The sequence below is a fragment of the Notechis scutatus genome, chromosome 3 (assembly GCF_049901735.1).
Source record: "Notechis scutatus isolate UNSWTSFEM ecotype Mainland chromosome 3, rNotScu1.2, whole genome shotgun sequence".
NCBI lineage: Eukaryota > Metazoa > Chordata > Lepidosauria > Squamata > Elapidae > Notechis > Notechis scutatus.
The window spans coordinates 201576538-201593251 of NC_142011.1; the positions used below are offsets into that span (position 1 = coordinate 201576538).

Here is a 16714-nt window from a genome sequence, read left to right on the forward strand (position 1 = left end):
GTTGCTTAGCAACCATTTGAAGTTACGAAGGACAGCTCCAGAAGTTTCTTACAATCTGGAAGTTCCAACAGTTGCATACTCCACTGTTGGTCGTAGGGCTATTTTGGGGGAGCTTGGCAAGTAGGTTAACTTTACATATGGTTGAAGCATCCCATGGTCAAGTTGCTCTAATTCACTATGCTTTTTGCTGGATTCTGGTCTTTTCAGCTGGTTTCTGGCCCAAAAACAAAAAAGGTCCACTGGGAATACATGGATAGCCTTAATGACCATTGCAAAAAGAAGTCATAAAATTGGGTCTGATCATGTGAGGGCCCTAACTTACGACTTTCATCACTTAATGACAGAAATCTGGGTCATATTATGGTTATAAATCATGGGGTTCCTGTACAGAAAAGCCTTCAGAACGTTCCTATCAGCATAGAATGGTCGATCCTGCACATCCCTCGGCTAGAAAATAAATTAAATGGTGATTTGAATTAAGAATGTAGACAGGTATTTAATCCTGATGGTTTATGTATGCAGTAGCATGGTTTTTGACACTTCTGACAGATGTTTCCAGCCATACCTCAGAATGCCCCTAATTACATTTCTGTTCTAGTTTAAATATAACCAAGCAGCTGAAGATGCCTGATCCATTTGTGTGCGTGTGTGTGTGTATATGTGCAAGCTCCATATGCCTTTTTATAAAAGGAAGAACTTGAAGTTTTTTTAAAAATGGGTTGCCTTGTAGCAATAAGAATCCAATCCAATTCAGAATAGAGCTGGAAGGGACCTTGCGAGGTCTTTTAGTCCAACCCCCTGCTCAAATTGCCAGCGATTACTTGCCAACTTATTTTACCAATAGCAAAAGGAAGGCTGGTGCAGTCACAACAATTAATTGTACCCTGACACACCAGCCACAAGGCTGCTGTTCTTAACATCTGTGGCTGTGTATTGTCAAAAATGGAGGGTGGGGGAATGGTTTTCTAAATTGCTTGCATCAAGTAACAAAAGCAGAGTTTAATATTTCCTAATTGATAACTTTGGGTCAGTCTGCCATGCTCAGTCTTCAGATTTATATCTTAAAGTAGCTCTTGACATCGCGAAATAGATTTCTTGCGTGGTTTACTGTAAATGAGTAATTCCTCATTTTACAAATGCACTGAAGATTTATTTATCTGCTTTCCCTTAATAGCGTACCTTGCCGAGTATTTCTGGCTGTTCCGTTACTGCAAAAAAAAAAAAAGGCCTTGTAATCATCAAATCATGACAGGATTCGGATTATATTGACCACTGTTCCATTAAACTGAAAACTAGATCTTTATGTATGTTAACTATGGAGCACATTTCAAGCAATGATCATTTCTAATAAAGTGAGGGAATTGTTGACAAGGCATTACGGATGTCTGGAGGGTTTTTATTGTTTTTTTAAAGTATTCTTACTAAATGAGGCTGAATCTATACAATAAAGTTTAATAGCAGTTCCCCTACTCCCTTCCCAGTAACTCTCATGGCTTCTTCAAAAATTAAAAGTTTGCAAATGCTGCTGAATTTTTGCTGTTCTTCCTATAAATTGTCCAAGTCCCACAGCGAAGCCATGTTAGCTCCAACTATGAATATCTAGAGCAGTCGTTCTCAACCTTTTCTTCGCCATGGACCACCTTTAAATACCTTTTGTAGCCACGGACCCCTCAAGACTTAACTTAAGAATTACACCACAACATTTTTTCAAGTCCTTGTGGAGCCCCTGTGACAACATCACGCCCCCCCCCCTCCCAAAGAGGTCCACAGGCCACAGGTTGAAAACCACGGCCTAGATTATCAATTAAGAGGCAGCCTTTGTGAATTTGACCTCCTCCAGTTTGGTTGGGCTTTTTGTCCCATAATTCCCAGCTAAGACTAGTCTTTGGGAGTACAATTCCCAGCCAAGCTAGCTAACCCCAGATTAGGAAAGGCTACACATAAGTTGTGTGATTATTCAGTGTTTAAATAATTGATGAATACCCTGGTCTACAAGGAGAAAGCCTCAGAAATGAAAGTAGCTTAATTTAATCAGAATTGGGTCAATAACAAAAGAAAATTAAGTCCTGAGTATTAATTGGCTCCAGTTTCCAAGATAACAGCTTCAGGTCAAAATTGCGTCCAAGTAATTCAAAATTACGAGGGTGTGTGTGTGCGATTATGCTCCATAACTTTTCTGCAATATGTTATATAGCAATGAGAACAGTGCCTCACCAATCATAAATTTTATCTTTTTATTGATTCCAATAACATAACTTTCCATTCATTTATTGGTTTTTCATGGAACATTTTCATGTTTTTTTGCATGTAAAACTGACCAACTTTAACATCAGATTAAACGACAAGGTTCCATCTCTATTCGGTATCTAAAATGGACTTTTTGGCTTTTATCTTATGAAGTGCAGTAGGATCATTCCTGGGGAGATTCCAGCTGTAATCGGCAAGCATGGATGGGCTCCATTTCCCTTTGGTATCTTTTCTCCATGCCTGCGATAGATATCCTGGTGGAATCTCTCCCCAGGCTTATCACTCACTGGCCCACAGTTCAAAGAGAAATAGTCTAAATGCGAGTGGAAGAAATGAATTTTCAGTGGCTTGTTTGCACCAAGTGCTTTATAGGCCCTAAGCCAATTTCCCACGTGGTTTTCATAGCCATCTGCCTTGCTGTTCTCAAAGTGAAGATAAATTTATACACTTCCGTGTGGTACCATTTTCATTGTTCTACAGTGCTTTGTTGAGAAGTTACAAAGCCATCATGGTCATTGGAACAGCTCCCTCCTTTGTAGGCAAATATACCCACCTGTGTGTAAATCTTTATTGTGAAATATGTTGAAAATGTTAACCAACCAGCACCTTTATCACCTGTTTTTTTTAATTCATCTAATCAAAATATGTAAAATTAACACATTTTATCACGGAGGTCGATAATTTCCCAAAATTTGTAGACTGGTGATTTAAATAGCTTTGGGTGAAGGATCCATAGTTTTAGTTCCTCCATTATGAACTCTATGTATTGTCTCCGTCCTGTTTGATCCTTAGCTAGTTAAACGTCGATAAGCATCTTCTCTTTTTGTTAAAACAAACTAAATGAAATCCAAGGTCTAAAGGAGCAAATGCATTTTTCCAAATAGCAGTTTATAACGTCTTAAGTCATCCAACCAAAGTAATAACAATGTGCTAAACCAATAACAATGAATTCGGGGCTTCAATCATTTCAGCGAGATCTGAGTGATGCTGTGAAGATGTTATTAGTCACGATAGCGGAATAATGGCCTCAGAATAAACAAATTTACGGAAATTGATCTCTCGCAATGAAACTTGGCATACAAATCAGAGGGAAGCTAGCTAGTTGATGGCTGCAGCTTCCCTCTGACATGCCTAGTCCTACAAAACTTTTAAGACGCTTGTACAACTATATGTCACAATATTTACAGCAGTAACAATTGTAGTAAACACTATTTCTTGTCTATCAGAGATTGCCTCTCAATATGTTGTCGCCCATTGGCTGTTGTTGTTAAATCACTAGGAATATGCTGCCTCTCGAATTCCCTAGGGATATTCCATTCAAGGGTTAACCAGTCCTGATTTTACTAAACTTGCCAACCAGAGATCATTGAGAAGGGATGTTCACCCCAAAGGTGCTTTTCCAAAAAAGCACTTGGACTTTCTTGTATTTTTTTCCCCTTGAAAATGTTTCGCTTCTCACCCAAGAAGCTTCTTCAGTTTTGACATCAGATTTTTAAAAAAAGAAAAAGAAGAAGCAAGAAAGTCCAATTGCTTTTTGGAAAAATACCTTTGGAACATTGGATAATTGAGAATCTTCATAGAACAGAAGGGAAGCTGTATTTATACACCTAGTGCTGTAGGTCAAGTTTCAATCTGCCTTGCCCGAGTCTCAGTTTAATACTAATGATATTTGTTAGGGTTGTCCAAAGCATCTCAACCGATGCTTCGTGGAACAGTTGAAGCATCCCTCTTTATAAACATAGATACTCTGTCCTTTTGACAGCTTGGAATGACTATACCTGTCTAGATGTGGACTAGATTGCTGTCTTAAGTGGAACTGCTAAGACTCCTTATGTCAGTCTTGGAAGCCATTTTCTACTTGGAAGCTTGGAGGTTGTCACATTCAGTGCCTGGGAATTTGGGAAGGGGGGATTTCAGAGTGGGGTAGAAGATTAGACATAACAACATCCTTTCTCAGAGAGTCAAGGACATGTTGCCCTGCACCTGGAGGGGAGTGACTGAGAGGATGTCTCCAGTTGGGACGAAGATTTGATTGGACCATGTGATGGACTGATGGTGAAGGGGATGGATCTTTGATTTCTCTTTTGGGTGGGAAAACCCGGAACTCTCAGATTCGGGTTTTCCCAGATGTGCCAATATGACAACTCTAATAAAATGGAACTTTGAGGAACTGCTTGTCTCTGAGTTTTTTGGTTTGGAGTTGATTAGTTGGAACACCTTAAGCAGTCCCTTGAAATTAACAAATTAAATAACAGGTAGATTTATGACCACAATTGAGCCCAATATTTCTTTTGCTAAGCAATAGAGTTGTTAAGCGAGTTTTGCCCCATTTCAATGACCATTCTTGCCACAGGGCTTAAGGGAATCACCACAGTTAGTAAGTTGTCATGGTTGTGAAGCGAATCCCTGCTTCCCCATTGACCTGGCTTGTTAGGGGGTCGCAAAAGGTGATCACAAAAATATCACACTACATTGGAAGAAAGGGATTTGCAACAACAGTATTAGGTTCAGATTTGCCAAAAGGATAAAGAAAACGGCTGTAGGAATACGATAAATGTTTTTGGAATCCTCACGTCTGTAATATAATCTTGTTTTTTTGTGCGTTATTGCCATGCCTATCAATGTGCCATTGGATCATTTCTTCAGCGCTGTTGTAAATGCACTTTTCTGATTCATTTAGCACCACTGTTGTTTTTTTTAAATCCTTGATTTATTCTATAAGAAGAAAATAGTCTTCTGCCATGACAGCTAAGCTAGCTCAGAATATCTACATTATGTGACTGTCAAAGGTTTCTTTGAAAGTTTAGCTAAACGTGACTATAAACCAGTATGAAACATTATATAATACTTGCAAGCATTTGAGTTTCTAAGAACTCTGTATCAAACAAGGGAATAGATTGCGTTCCAGGAAAAGAAAGGCAGAAGACAGGAAGAAAAAAAAAAAAGGATGGTTTACACTCTGCTCACGATGTAATATTCTTGGGTGAAATATAAGATAATTTCCAGATCTGCAGTTACATCTTGAATTACCAAATACAACAATGTAACTTTAGATGAAACGGCTTTCTGGGTTTGTCGGCTTCCGCGGCGGCAGGGATTTGCGAAGCTGTGCGATCCTGCCGCGCTAGCCGTTTTTGGGGCTCCGACCCAGCCGGGTGCGAGCTAGGCTGCCCTGCAGGGGCAGCTGAAGGTAGGGGATCCGGAGAAGGGTTTGGGGGTGCTGCAGACTCCCTCCCTGGCCGGCAGAACTCCCTTTTCCCAGGACGTGCAGCGGCGGTCTGTAATGGCCGCCACAAAGAAGCTGGCAGCCGGGTAAGAATGCGCAGGAGGAAGTGGAGAAAGTGATTGAGAGGAGAAAGTTTTTCTTGGCTCCTAGGACTCTAAGACATATCTAATAAAATTCCTGAAAAGTATGACTTTCTGAATAATACCTGCCAGAAGAGGAAAAAAGCGGCTGTTTGAAGGTGCTGAAAGGATAGCTTTCCCTCTTTTCCTACGGAATAAATAACTGGATATTAAGAAACCTATTTCTTTTAGGTGAAAATTGGTTTTAAGCGATGAGTGGGAAGAGAGAGGATTAAAAAGAAAACATTTGTATGCTAAGACTTTGTTGGAGCAGATGCCTTAAGGATTTGAAGACTAGAATATATTGCAATAAGATTTTAAACAGATTTGGACTTTCTTTCTCTTGGATTGATATTACCCCAGAAGGAGAAAGTGAGAACTCTGCCTTGGTTTGGACTGACTGATAACTTTGGGACTGTTTTATTTTTTTTATTTTCTTTTGAATATTCTGGTTGTTGTAAGAAGAAAGAAGGGGAAAAGAAAAGAAAAGATTTATAATGGCTCTTTCTGTTGAGGAACTAAGAAAAGTATATGAACAAGCAAAAAAAAATGGTAAAGATGGTGTGGAAGAAGCTTTCCTTTTCTTAGAAATGGCGCTTATTAATTATCAACAAACATTACAACAGATGAAGACAGCAGAGGAACAAGAAAGAAAGAAAGGAGCCATTTTTAATGAATCTCAGAACTTGATCCAGAAAGAAGGAAGAGAGAAAGAAAATAAAAAGAAGAGAAAAGAAGAAAATTAAAGGACTTAAGGACTTAAGATTTAAAAAAACATTTAAGAAAGGGAAAAATAAGGTGCAAAACCAATATGATGATAGTAAACAAAAGGGAAAAGGAATACGACAGAGAAGGGAAGCTGGCAAGGCAGAGGCTAGAAGAAGGGGGGTAGAAAGGTTTGTTGGGAGAAGAAAGAAAGGGAAAAGGTGGAGAAAAGCTACAATGTTTTGAAATTAAATGAAAAAAAAGAAATTTTTTTTGGATAATGGATAAAGTATAATTTTTTTTAAAAAAAAAAAAAGATTTTGCAAGGTACATAAGATGAGATGGTAGTATTGTCATGATTTAAGAGTTGATAAGAGATTAAAATGTTAAAATGTTTAAAAATGATTGGCTTTAAAACCTAATAATAGGGGAGGTTTAGAATATTGTTTTAATTAAAGAGTTTAATAAGACTATGGTATTGATGTTATTATAAAATTTTTATTATAGTATCTTTTTTTAATATTTGGATTTATTGTCTAATTATGTATTTAATTATGTTGGATGTATTAGTTAGATAGAATGTACCAAGCAAAATCGGATTGGGTATTAGATATTATTTTAAAGATTAATTTGATTAACTTAGGGGGGAGATAGAAAGGCATCATACTCTGATTAATGATTTCAGGAGAAACTTATTTTCTTTTTTTTTATAAGGAATGAGACAAAGGGATGATAAAAATGGACAAAAGATATAAATATAATGATTCAAATTAAGATGATTAATTAAGATAGAAGTAAGAAGTGTGAAATATGTGGGGAAGTTAATATAGAAGGCTTAGAATGGTAAATAAAATAAGTAATGATATGTAAGATGAGCATGAATATAATTGAAGTCCATGAAGAGAGAGACACCTGGGTCCAAGTTACTTTCCAAAAAGATTTTTTTTTATGTTTTGTGTGTTGTGTGTATATGTCTTTTTGGGGGGAGAATTAGTTAAAAATTGTAGAAATATAGATTGAGAATAATGGTAACTAAGTCAGAAAGAAACAGATGAAATAATAATAATGATATTGAATAAGAGTAAAGAGAAGTAAAGAGAAATTGAATAAGAGGTTTTGGTATGTTGTATGGAAATGGTTTAAAACAGAATTATAATTTATCTGACTTGTTAAATTGACAATGAAAAAAGGTTTAAACATGTAATGAATAATGACAATTTGTGTGTTTTAAAAATTAATAAAACTTGTTTTTTTTTTAAAAAAAAAAACCAGTATGAAACATTATATAATACTTGCAAGCATTTGAGTTTCTAAGAACTCTGTATCAAACAAGGGAATAGATTGCGTTCCAGGAAAAGAAAGGCAGAAGACAGGAAGAAAAAAAAAGGATGGTTTACACTCTGCTCACGATGTAATATTCTTGGGTGAAATATAAGATAATTTCCAGATCTGCAGTTACATCTTGAATTACCAAATACAACAATGTAACTTTAGATATGGTTGTCATATTTAGTCATATTTAGTCGCACTGAAGAGGAAATGTGATACTCTGCATCCTGCCTTATTTTCTGAAAATGTAAAATTCATGTGATAAAGTCTTAACAACCTTTGTGAATCAAAGCAGAAGGGAGAGATCAACGCAGCAGTCCTAGAAGATCAGGGGTAAATTTAAGTGTGTATTAGAAAATAATGAATCACACCTAAGTAAAACAAGATACTTAACAGATAATCAGAGTTGGAAGGGACCTTGTAGGTCATCTAGTCCAACCCCCCCTCCCCCCAAGCAGGAGACCCCATACCATTTATGACAGATGGCAGTCCAATCTCTTCTTGAAAGACTCAACTTCATCTAAGAGAGAGGGTGATAGAGCCTCCTAGTACAGCACAGGTTCTTTGTAGGTTATTACAATAAAATCTACAGTGCAGTGGTGGTATGCTACCGGTTTGGCCCGGTTCTGCCGAGCCCAGTAGGAGCAATGAGCGGAGACTGAACTGGTTCTCTTCGGCGCTTTGCTGTTGGGCCCACCCACCTACCCGCCCTGGCTCCCATACTCACCTTTATCCTCTGCTTTTGAAGTCCAGTTGCTTTGCGCGGCACAGAAGAATGCGGCAGCTGCTAAAGCCCACTGGGAGAGCGCTGGCTTGCAGGACATGAGTTGGAACACCTCTGCGCCTGCGTAAAATGCGTATTTGGTGTGTGGGTGCACGCACGCAAAGCATGCCCACCAAGCCACATCCACCGAACCAGTGGTCAAAGGTTTTGAATCCCACCACTGCTACAGTGCCTTCAGCAATACTTCATTAGAGGTAATCCTCAACTTACGACCACAATTCAGCCCCAGATTTTTGTTGCTAAGCGAGACAGTTAAGGCGAGTTTTGCCCACAACATTTCTTGCCACAGTTATAAAGTGAATCACTGCAGTTGTTCAGAGCTAGTAACACGGTTGTTAAGTGAATCTGGTTCCCCTATTGACTTTGCTTGGCAGAAGGTCCACAAAAGAGGATCGCATGACCCTGTGATGCCATAACCGTCATAAATACGAGTCAGTTGCCATGCTCCTGAATTTTGGGGAGGCTGCAATGGTCATAAGTGTGAAAAGCAGTCGCTTTTTTCAGTGCCGTTGTAACTTCGAACAGTCACAAAGCAAATTCTTGTGAGTCGAGGGCGATCTATATGGATTTGTAAAATCCAGAGGCTCCCTCAGCGATTTGTCTCAAACACGAGCCATTCATATCTGTTGTAGCACCTCACATAATCTTTTGTATCTGTTGGAGTTCTACCTACCTACCAACCCAATTTGAAAAAGGTAGCATAATCAAATCAATCTTTATTGTCAGAATACAACATGTGTACAATGAGATTGGCTGAGCCTCCCTTCGTGCACACACACACACCCCAACACAACTCACAGTGAAGACAAAAAAAATATCCCTAACCCAGTGAATCCTAACAAACACACTATCTATCTTATTGCACCATGTGAATTTATTGCCCAATGTGCCGGCCCAACAAGTCTATCATACTATGTTGACATGAATTTTCTGTTCGGGAGTCTGACAGGCCAAGGGTAGAAACTTCTTCAGTCTGTTGATGCGGCTGGCTATGCTTCTATATCTCCTACCTAGTGTCTAAACTTCTGGACCTTGGACTTTCTCATTCAATCTGCCTTTGGATTATGAATTTCCTGTCTGGCCGCTCACAGAGGGTCAGATTAGGTAATCATACCTCTTCAGCCCTCATTCTTAACACTGGTACGCCACAGGGTTGTGTGTTGAGTCCCTTACTCTATACTCTTTATGTGCATGACTGCATTCCCACTCATGCTAGTAATGCTATTGCTAAATTTGCAGAGGATACAACAGTCATACAAGACTCATCTCTGGAGGGGATGAGTCTGCCTACCGAGATGAGGTGGACCAGTTGCTTTCGTGGTGTGGAGACAATAACTTGGTCCTCAACACCAGTAAGACCAAGGAGCTTATAGTGGACTATAGAAGGAACAGATCAGGCCTCCAGCCCTTGCTTATCAATGGAGACCGAGTGGAGCAAGTGGCCAGTTTTAAGTTTCTGGATGTTACCATAAAAGAGGACCTGACCTGGGATGCTCACATTGGAGCAGTGGTCAAAAGGACCCAGCAGAGATTATACTACCTGAGACTTCTCAGAAAACAACTGAATGAAAAACTGCTGGTGACCTTCTACCTCTGCACTATAAAGAGTATCTTAATTTACTGCCTCTGTATGGTTTGCCAATTGCACAGTGGCAGATAGGAAAACACTTCAGAGGGTTAAAGTCATTGCCCTGAAGATCATTGGTTGCTCTCTCCCCTCTTTGGAAGAGCTTTATAGCTCCCGCTGCCTTAAGAAAGTTTAAAACATTCTCAAAGATCCATCTCATCCCGGGCACCCCCTTTTTTTTGAACTGTTACCATCTGGCAGACGGTACAGGATAATAAAAACAAGGACAAATAAGCTGAAAACAGCTTCTATCCCAGGGCAGTAGCTCTTTTGAATTCTGCTATATAGTGCAATGTTGGTGTAGTGTCAGGGATTTCCAGTTCAATGTGTGAAGGGTGAAGGATGTGTGTTTGTGTTTATTTTCATGGTCATGATGTGCACTGAAGATGGTGTTTGATTGCGTTGTACGAGGTGCAATGATAATAAAGTAAACTAAATACCTGATGGTGAGAGAGTGAAGACTCCTTCACTCACCAGGGAGGGTGTGAGTTGTCCCTGAGAATTTTCCTCACTCTTCTAAGGCAGTGAGCCTAGCGAGGTCATCTAGTGGTATCAGGGAACTGTCTATGATATTTTGTGCTGTGCTCACCACTCTCTGTAATGTCTTTTTATCCACGGCTGTCAAGCTGGCATACCATACCGTAATGCAATGTGAGATGACACAGCCTATAGTGGACCGGTAAAAGGAGGTCATCAGTCGTTGTTCTGTGTAATGCTTTCTCTCTGGGTACTGTTGGCTAATAGAAAACGACACCCAGGAAAAGCAAGAGGAATAACTCTTTAATTTCACTTCCTCTCATTACGTGATTGGCCTCTGCTGATTATTTTCTGACTTCGCAACTTTGACAGCAAAGGCTCTGTTGAGCTTTTTTGGCTCAGTCTCCCCTGATCTAGTGCCCTCCAAATGAGTTGGACTGCAATTGGCGTAATACTTTGAAAAGAAGCCAGGATTTAAAAAAAAGAGCAGCCTGACTGCAGGGCGATCTGAGGGGAAGAGAATGTAATTTTCGACCACTTTTACGCTGCCGAGATTGTTGCGCAGTTAGCAACAGAGAATTGCCCCCAATCAGCAGAGAATCCTCCCAATCGGTATTATTAGGGGAGAGAAAGATGCTTTAATATGTCTCTCTCCAGATCTTCCCTGAGTCAGAATTGTTTTCATTTCATCTTTCCATCCTGATAGCTCCCTAGTCAGGGTTCCTGAGAAAAAGTTTCTGTGCTACCTACAAAAATATGGCTATCCTGAGGCAGAGGGGAATTAATAATACTAATTAGCATAGGGGAAGAAGGATCACCCTGAGGCTATGAAATCTGCCTGCCTGCCTGCCTGCTTTCTCTTTCCTCCTTCTCTCCCTCTCTCTCTCCCTCCCCACAAGGTGAGTCTGGAGAACTTACAACATTTAACACAATAAAACCATACAAATACATGTAACCTTTGGCTTAACAACACTTCATTTAGAGACTAAGTTACAACGGCACTAGGAAAAAAAACAAAAACTTACGGCCATTTTTTTTACAGTTGTGACCGTTGCAGCATCCCCATGGTCACGTGATCAAAATTCAGATGTTGGCCAACTGACTCATATTTATGACAGTTGCAGTGCCCCGGAGTCACGTGATCCCCCTTTGCAACCTCCTTGATGAGCAAAGTCAATGGGGAAATCAGATTCACTTAACAGCCGTGGTATTAACAACTGCAGTGATTTACTTAACTGTGGCAAGAAAAGTCATAAAATGAGGCAAAACTCACTTAAGGGTTAGGGTTACTCATTGTGGTCATAAGTTGAGGACTACCTGTACATGTACCTAATAGCAATAGCACTTAGACTTAAATACCACTTCACAGTGCTTTACAGCTCTCTCTGAGTCAGCCTCTTGCCCCCAACAATCTGGGTCCTCATTTTACTGATCTTGGAAGGATGGAAATTTGAGTCAACCTTGAGCCTGATGAGACTCGAACTGCTGGCAGTTGGCAGAATTAGCCTGCCATACTGCCTTCTAACCACTGTGCCATCATGGCTCTTCCAAATATAAATGTATCCCAGCGGTTACGCATGTTCATGATAAGATACAGTCTGACACAGAGTTTCCTACATTTAAACTTTTTCCCAGTTATGGGCTAAAGGGACCAAGAACTGCAGAAAATCTACAAAACGGTAAGGCAAACTTGGATGCAGTGATTGCCATCCAAGAATCTTAACTGGACAGGTTTCTCCTATTCCGTGACAGTCAATCCAATGGAAATTCTGCAGGCTTTTGAAAGGCAAAAAAGAACAATAAATTCCACAGCTCTGAGTAATGTCCCGGGCTCCTTTTGAGCCAGGCCAAAAGAGCTGAAATAATCTGTCCAAAAAACATGAATGCTACAGCTTATATCCCTGCATCACTGGTACTTTTGCCATCTTCCATTCTTCAAGAGGCCAATCAGTCCTCAAGGGGACTGACTATTTTTTTTTCCTCAAGAGAGCGCTTATTTTTAGATTTTATCTCTTGAGGGTCAGATCAGAGACACTGCTGGAAACCATCTCAGTTGGTTCTGTCAAGTCTCTCTTGCTTTGCCCTGGAATGTCAGAGTCATCTCTTGTCAATCTCTGTCCATTCCCAGTAGAGATGAGCATTTTCAGTGTCTAAACCAGAGATGTCCAATCTTGACAACTTTAAGACTTGTGGACTTCAACCCCCAGAATTCCCCAGCCACCTGTGAACAACCCTGATCTAGACCTTGCCTTTCTCTGACTTTTCGTTGGATACTTTGTAAGATAAACGAAGAAAATGGATCAGTGGAAATTTCATCCATACCTTAGGACGTCATCCACACTTCATTCTTAGGGAAGTGTGGAAACCAACATCTGCATTTCCTGTGTTAGATGAGGAGAGCACACCTTTCTCCTTCTGTCCTGGCCACTTTCTACAGAGGCACAATTGAGAGCATTTTAACAAACTACATCCTTGTTTGGTTTGGTGTCAGCAGCGCCTCAGATAGAAAGTCCACACAGAGAGTGGTAAGGACAGCCGAGAAGATCATAGGAAGCTCGCTTCCCGTTATTCAGGATACTGCTTATAAGTGCTATGTGCTTACAGCTCAAAACATTATTAGACACCCCACAGTCCACTTTACAGTCTGTTTCGGTTGCTCCCCTCTGGGAGGAGGTTTCAAAATATTTCCAGCAGGACTACATCTCTTGCCATGTACATGTATACACCTGAACTAGACTGTGTTGTTTCTCTGTGTCATAGAATATATGTGGGTATATGCATAATTTTGTATTTATTTTATCTATCTATATCCATGTTTATGTAGAGTATATTGGAGGTGGTAGCCCTTTGAGAGCTGCATGCAATGAAATTTCATTTTAAATGTATGTTGATTAGTGTACATTCAAAGTGACAATAAAGTTATTCTAAGTCTTAAGTCTAAGTCATGGCTTCTTGCCTGTCCCAGAAAGTAAAGACCATTGGATCCAGATGAGCTTTACTTGAGAAGAATTCCATCACTTGTGCATTCATAAGTGGCAGAGGCCTTATTCCATCTGGCCTCTTGGACCACTAGAGGTGTCCTTAACTTACAGCTGGTTGCTTAGCAACCATTCAAAGCTTACGATCTATCTGGAAAAGGGGATATGGCCCAGATGCAAAGTTCCAACCATCTCTTCCCCACAGCCATGTGACTGCCATTATGGTCACCATATCTTATTACATTTTGACCGTTTTTATTACATTTTTGGTGGAAACCAGCAGTTCCAAATTTTGGCAGTGCTGCACCATAGCAAATGTTGAGTCAGTTAATGACTGGCCACAAAAGGCATCATAAAACTGGGTCGGTCCCATGATCATTTTGCAACCTTTATGACTTAAAGCTGTAATGGGCAAGTTCCATTATGGTCGTAACTCAAGGACTACCTGTACTGTTCTCCACTTTTACAATTTGTCTTTAAAATACCCAGGATTTTTTTTAAAAAAGAAACGTTGAACACATCTGAAAACTAGCACACTTTTTGCTTTAGAGGGATCACTTGTCCAGCTTGAAACCTTGTCTGAGTGGAGGGAGCCTTTCTTCCAGTTGACGCAACCGTTTTGGCCAGGCTTCATGAACAAGTCACAGAGCCTGGTGCTCAGGAGGGTTTCCCAGAGAACTTTCTAGAGAAAGGAGAAGGAAGAGATAGAAAAATCTGCTTTTTAAAAAATCTTTGAGCTCACCTTTCATGGAATCTAGTCCTTCTCCACCTACAACCATCCGTTTACAACAGTTTGAAGGCACTAAAAAAAGTGACGACAATTTTTCACACTTAACGACCGTTGCAGTATCCCTGTGATGACCAGGGGCATGGCACAGAGATAACACAGTCAGCTGGCAGTTCAAACAACCCCTTTATTTCTTCAAATTTCCCTGAATGCTCCCATGTTTCGTGCAAGTCCCAGAGCAAAGTGATGACAAACCTCCACGCACACCTCAAGCAGTCTCTGGCTGCAAATAGTCCAGCCCAGCGCTGTGTACACCGAGGCTGCATAGCAATAAATCCAGCAGGGCAAATCAAGGAGTTCAGGAAGCAGAGGATCCAGGTAATTAGTCCAGAAAACCAGAAAGAATGCAAATGTCAAATGGAAAGTTCAAATGTCGGCACTTCACACTTCAGGAACTCTAGTGTTTGTTCCCGCCAAATGCCCCTCCCCATACAGTCTCCTTGAGTCTCATTCCCCAGGTGTGCCTTGTGAAGATGGGCGGGGTGCTCTCCTCCCGAGTAGCCTACTCAATCTGTGTTGTCCTCACCTTCTCTTCACTGTCTGTGTTCTTGGATCAGGAGGGGGGGTGAGCCTTGCTCCTTGCCTGAGCTCTGTCTCTCATGTTCATCCTGTTCCTCCCTGTCTACAAGCTGTCCTAATCCTGAAAGGCCTTGGGCTGACTGGTCCTGCCCTTCTCCATTTTCCTCTGCAGCCAGTGAAGCCTCCCCCTCGATCACTGTCAGCTTAGGTTCCAGCTCATCTTCCCCTGCAGATTCAGGCTCCGTTGGGGCATGACGCTCCCGTTGTCACGTGATTAAAATTTGGACGCTTGGCAAGTGGCACACACTTAGGATAGTTGCAGTGTCCTGGGATCGTGTAATCACCTTTTGTGATCTTCTGACAGGAATGTCAATGAGAGAGCCAGGCTTACGTAATAATAACTATGTTATTTCCTTCACAACAGCAGTGATTCACTTAACCGGTGTGACAATGAAGGTCGTAAAATGGGGCAAAACTCAACAGTTGTCTTGCTTAGCAATATAAATTTTGTGCTCAGTTGTGATTCTAAGATGAGGCCTCCCTGTGTCTGTTTTTCATGGAAATTGATTAAGTTAATGGGTGTCATTTTATTATTTTTGACTGAGTTGGAGCTCCAGATGTTTGTTTTCAGATCCCTACAAAATATTTTGTGCCTTTTTCACTTCTTAATGTAGCTTTTTATTACCTTAGAACATTTTAATGCGAAGAAAGCTGCCAGCAGCAAAAGTACTAGCATTATGGTAATAATTTTTTTCCTTTGTTCCTCCTTTCATTCGTCCTCGGCAGCAGTAAAATTTACATCCTGATATGTTTCTTTATTTCCCACAAATAGACAAGTGCTGTTTTCAGCAGCATTTTTTTTTTTATCCCCGGCACAAATCTTAAGACAAGCTTACTCTCAGCACTGTGGGTAGATACTTTATTGGTTTTTATTGTTCCTTATTTTTTCTTTCAGTTCAACTTCGTGGGGAAACTTTTGGGCCCGCGTGGCAATTCTCTGAAGCGCTTGCAAGAGGAGACATTGACAAAAATGTCAATATTGGGAAAAGGATCCATGAGGGATAAAGCAAAGGTAAAATTGCCGGCTGAAGATCATTAGCATGCACTGTACTGCTGTGTGTGTTTTTTCCTCACCAATCCTAGGGTAGCCTGGGGAGAATTAAAGCAAACACAAGTCAAGGTATATATAATGACCTATCCCGATTTGCATTCTGCATGCGTTTTGCTCTTCCCACCATGCATTCCTTGCCTCGGGAGAAAATTCCGTTTTTTTACATGCCTTTTGAGGATAGTTTGAATAGACTGTTGACTGCCCAATCTAGTCTCCAAATTTTTCCTCATGAACTTTTAGCAGTGTACAAAATTCTTGCCACCATGGTACAGGCACTCAAAGCTTTATTTCATTTAGGGAGCCATTTTGGTTTAGGGGTTAAGGTCAGTTAGAAACCAGGAAATAGTCCGCCTTAAGCATGAAAGCTGTCTGGGTGACTTTGGGCCAATTACTAGGAGACTGGGAGTTCTAGTCCTGCCTTAGGCCTGGAAGCTGCTGACTGACTGGTCCAATCACCAGGAGATGTTGAGTTCTAGTCCCATCTTCATCCTGAAAGCCTCTGGGTGACCTTGGTCCAATCACCAGGAGATGGTGAATTCTAGTTCCACCTTAGGCATGGACAGCTGGTGACGTTGGGCTAGTTATACACTCTTCTTTGGAACCTGTATATAAAGAACTTAGGATTTAAGAAGCATGTGGAGTAGCAAAGATAATTATTTTGTGACAATGGAAATATGGCCTTGCCCCAGACTTAGTCTTGGTCTGATGCATTCTTTCTTAACCTTGGCAATTGGACTTCAGCTCCCAGAATACTGTAGGCAGCTTTCTGGGAATTGAGATCCACACATGGTAAAGTTGCAAAGTT

The 16714-nt window shown here is 40.5% G+C and overlaps 1 protein-coding gene across 3 annotated transcripts in view; it reads left to right on the plus strand.

Moving 5' to 3' along the window:
- Positions 1-16714, plus strand: part of KHDRBS3 (KH RNA binding domain containing, signal transduction associated 3) — a 122324-nt gene that overhangs the window by 46143 nt on the left and 59467 nt on the right. For all 3 annotated transcript variants that reach the window (XR_015749057.1, XR_003371885.2, XM_026678522.2), the window contains exon 3: positions 15754-15870. Coding sequence is in view for 1 of the 3 variants with exons in the window: in XM_026678522.2 (XP_026534307.1) it covers positions 15754-15870 (117 nt within the window). In the remaining 2 variants the exon portion in view is untranslated. The remainder of the gene's footprint in view (positions 1-15753; positions 15871-16714) is intronic.